General features: G+C 30.6%; 1 protein-coding gene across 5 annotated transcripts in view; it reads left to right on the top strand.

Annotated features, from left to right (window-relative positions):
* Nucleotides 1–4,460, top strand: part of LOC108749178 (limbic system-associated membrane protein-like) — a 292,256-nt gene that overhangs the window by 264,651 nt on the left and 23,145 nt on the right. For all 5 annotated transcript variants that reach the window (XM_018487719.1, XM_018487718.1, XM_018487720.1 and 2 more), the window contains one exon: nt 1,478–1,596. In XM_018487719.1, the coding sequence (XP_018343221.1) occupies nt 1,536–1,596 (61 nt within the window). In that variant the 5' untranslated portion in view covers nt 1,478–1,535. The remainder of the gene's footprint in view (nt 1–1,477; nt 1,597–4,460) is intronic.

Below are 4,460 nucleotides of genomic sequence, written 5' to 3'. Positions count from 1 at the left end.
ACACACACACATCCCCCCATACTCTTAGTCTCGTATAAAATAAAAGTCAATTAAAATCTAAATGCTTTTTAAAATATAAATATAATATTTCGTTATTTTTAAAATTTTAATATTATTAACAAATTAATTTATCATTCTTCGAGTTTTCCATTTTCTAAATTCACGTATTATTAATAAATTTTTTTATTATAGTTTGCATTAAAATTTAATTGTTTTCCTCATTTTGTCTTTTTTCAATTCTTTAAATATCTACGTATATTTGATTCCACGTTCTTGAACCTTTATATATGTAGCTCTTCTCATTTTCTATTTTTTACACGATATTTACATATGCGTTATATGAAAAAAAAAAAATTAAAATATCATTAGGAAAGTTTGTGCGAAACAAAGAAACAGAAATGGACAAGAGCTCAGGGCAAAAGAATGTTATCCGTGTCCCTATCGATCTCACTCCATTCAACAAAAATGCTACATCTGCAAGCTAGCAAGCGTAGTTTTAAGAAAAACTTGCACGTACTCGCAAAAAAGTTAGCACTTTTTATTCGACGAAACTAGTTAATACCACGTTAAGGGGCACCTTGTGCGTAGTTTTGGTACACGATCCAGTAGTACTCTCGTCCTACGTTTCAATCATTTTAATTCCTTTTTTTTTTTACTTTTCCTTTTTCAAAGGTATATATGGTTTCGCAAATTGAACGCACCGAGTGTATTGAAATAAAGAACTTAAAAAAAAAATTTTTTTTACACAACTAAAATAAGATTTCTACAAAAAGAAAATTGTATCGCGGTGAAGAACAATAGAAATATTTCTTTTAACATAATTCATCTTTAATTGCGATATTATTTCCTTCAAAAAAGTAATTTGCTGTTACTTCATATTTACATTTGCATTTTACAAACTGCTAACATCACTTAAGTGAGAATGCCGTTAGTTTATTTCGTGCGTAAAATGGAGTTGAAATTTTCTGTTGGCGCGGCGCTCTATTTATATTAAATTCTTCAAGCTTGTTGGTACATTTTTCTATCGAAAAATATGTTGGCTTGAAGTTGACGGGAATGTATGATGAATAAGCAAGAAACGTATAGACCGCTGCCCGACATAAAATTAATCAACATTCTTCATCATAAAACGATGTGCAACACATTTCACATTACTAAAAAACTATTGCCATTCTTTAATTCACAATTAAGTTTAAGTTTCGGAAGCTGCATAAAAGACCTTAAATTGAATATTTTAAAGGACAATATTGCAATTGTAATCTCATTTTAGAATTTCACTTTTCAGCTCTCTTCTATTAAGTAATTAATTTAATTTAATTTTTATTTGTTTAAAAAAGATTAAATTAGACGACTGTTTAAAGAAAAATTGATTCCAATTGTATTAGATTTTCACATGGTGTAAAACAATTAATTAAAATCGTAGAAACGAGTATTGAAAATAATAAAAAGTAACCATCATTTTTCTTTTGGATTTTAGCTGTTCCGAAAGGGATGCATGTCTAAGGAAAGGAGAGAGCCACGAGTATTTTGTAATCATGAGGGCATTCTGGATCGTGCTTCTAATTATCCTACTCGAGGTACACATATACATCACAGGTAAGTTTGAATTCATGGAAAGGCATAATTTTGTTACACTGTTGTATTAAAAATGGATATTATGATATTTTGAATATAACACAATTATTGAATAAGCTAAAAGATTTGAAAGATTGAGTTATAGTTTTCTAAAAAAAAGAGTTTAATTATTAATTACATAAAATATGGAACGTTGTTTCTTTTAAAATGTAAAAAACAATCTTTTTAATTATTCGTAGAAAAAGCGCTATTATAAAATGAAAGTTCTAGTTTTGTAAAAAACCGCTATTTGTTCTTTAGCGTTTCTAAATTTTGTGTTGCATACCAAAAGTGTGCATTGCTACTTTATTTAAAATTCTTTAACTATTTCGCATGTTACATATTTAATTTTGTCAGGAAAATGTGGTATTTTGAAGTTTTCATAGGATTAGAATTAGAAATTTTCTCGAGAAACGACAAATTCATTCGTATTTCTACCTCGTACATTTTCTTCTCGCAAATCGCGTGTTTAAGTATAGCGACTCTCCTAGCTTAAATAATTTTGTTTCTAATTCTGTGCTCCTCCTCGTCGGTATTCGCTTCACGACGGCATACAATTTTCAACGGTAATGATGCTGCCTGAAGAAACACGGGCGTTCGACGGCGGCACGCCACACTCTTCCGTACTTCAGGCAAGTTATTTTCGTGCCGGCAATGGAAAACACTTAATCCGATGGCTGACAAGCAATTTCCGGTTATCGCGTTGCTGAAAACTTGCGGCTCTTACTTTCGCCTCGTTAGTGCTGAACCTATCGGCGCCGCGATGAGCGCATCGAAATCGTGTCGATCACTCGTCGATGTCCTTACATCTCGACGATTTGCTTCTTTGGGACATCGAGACTGTCGACGTGGATATATACTAACGAACAAATTCGTAAAACGTCTCATTCCCGAACGAGACGATGCCGTTCTGAAAATTTAGGTCATCGCCGTAACACCTCCGAAGCTTTAGATCTAATTGAAAGTTTAATTAAATGCACACCGGCCCCTATTACCGGACCGTTTTACGATTCTCGATTCGGCAAACTTTCTGAAATTGTGCCAGATTAATCTTCCACTATGTGCGAATACTAATCATTGGTAAATTTAATTTAGAAAACTGCGTCCGCCTGAACTTTTACTTTGACTATGATTAAGTTAAAGACAAAAGATTTAACGTATTTATATCGCGCTAATTATTTCCTGTTTTATCGTGTATAATCATTGCTAATGATAATTTCTTTTCATACAATTTAATATTTTCACGGTTACACATGGATCATTCTCGATGTCCACATGGAAAAAGAATGTCTCAGAAAAAATTGAATTCGTGAATGTTGAATAATCGATTAGTCAATTTAATTAGTCAGTAAATACACACGGACGCGAAAGTAATACTTTAGCACGTAAAGTTCATATTTAAATTTTTATTACGGAATGTTTATTGTTATTTTCCATAAATTTTGCGTGTTATAAGAAAGAAAAAAGAAGCCTTTAATATACACTGAGAAAAAGATCCCTAAAAGTATATTTGTGAGATTCATGGAAATAAATATTTATATTTAAATACGGGCGAAATAAAATTTTATTCCTAGCAAATAAGCCATCTATATTATTTTTTTTGCAATTAATGAGATATATTTCATAGAAATGAAACATATTTCACAGAAATGTATATCATCACAATCAAGTTTCATAAGTAACATTTGCTTCGCAATACTTCGACATTTTTCTCTCAGTGTACGTAAGAATATTTTGTTTTAATTAAAATATATTTTTTTCTTAAATTTAATATTTTGTTTAAATTATAATGTTTCTCTATCACATGATATGAAAATTTCTATAATTTTTTCATACGGTAGAAATACTACTCTAATAATCCCTTAGAGTGTCATTCGTTTAATGGCCTCTTCTTTCCTTTTTTATTCCGGTCGCAAAGAATTCGAGTATTTTTCCCGCAGGAATTTTTAGTGAATAATCACTTTGAAATACTGAACGCTGACGGTGGCAACGGTGTTAATTCATTTCGATGAAAAAATTCAAGTGAGATACGCGGTACGCTGATCAACATCGAGAGAGTGACTTGTCCCTTGTATTATTAATGACAAATGCCGAATACGCTCATGCACAAAGATTCCATGCTTCGATCTACTTTTTTCCAATATGCATGAAAAAGGAGCTTAATTCTTCATTCGTTATATTACTCTATAAGAGTGAACTAATGTATTATTACTGGCTTCGCTTATAACTGTAATATCAGCGAATATTTATTGTTTTTCAATGATAATACACTGATTAATTTTTAGAAGTTACAATTTTTACAGATTAAATTTGCAGAAAATTATAATCTCTAAAAGTAAATCAATGTATTATTATTGAAAAACAATAAATATTCGCCGATGATTACATCAATTATAAGTGTAGCATTGAAGTCAGTAACAATACACTGATTCACTTTTACAGAGTATAAAAATTAATTGAAATTACTATTAATAAAATATGAACTCTTTAGGTTCCTTCTTATTTTATTTATATTTGTTCTAAGTTATCACATTTTATGAATACATGTTTATACATTATTTATTGTTTAATAGGGAATTTAAGTAAAAGTAATAATTTTATTGCAATGTAAGAAGAACTTGAAATAAACGAAAATATGCTATAAACGTATACACGTCACACAGCGTGTATAGTATATCGCAACGTTTTAAAAGCGAATTTTGCATCGTCGGCGCGAAGCATCAAGTTTCGAACTTGGGCTTACAACTCGTTGAACAGAAATAGAAACTTTCCGGATATTTATCGCCTAGAGTTCTTGCGCAAGACGCTTATGGATAAAATCTTCGTTTCTTTTATTGTCAGAGAAA

The sequence above is a fragment of the Trachymyrmex septentrionalis genome, unplaced genomic scaffold, assembly GCF_001594115.1.
Source record: "Trachymyrmex septentrionalis isolate Tsep2-gDNA-1 unplaced genomic scaffold, Tsep1.0 scaffold27, whole genome shotgun sequence".
NCBI lineage: Eukaryota > Metazoa > Arthropoda > Insecta > Hymenoptera > Formicidae > Trachymyrmex > Trachymyrmex septentrionalis.
This window is presented reverse-complemented; position numbering and strand designations above follow the sequence as displayed.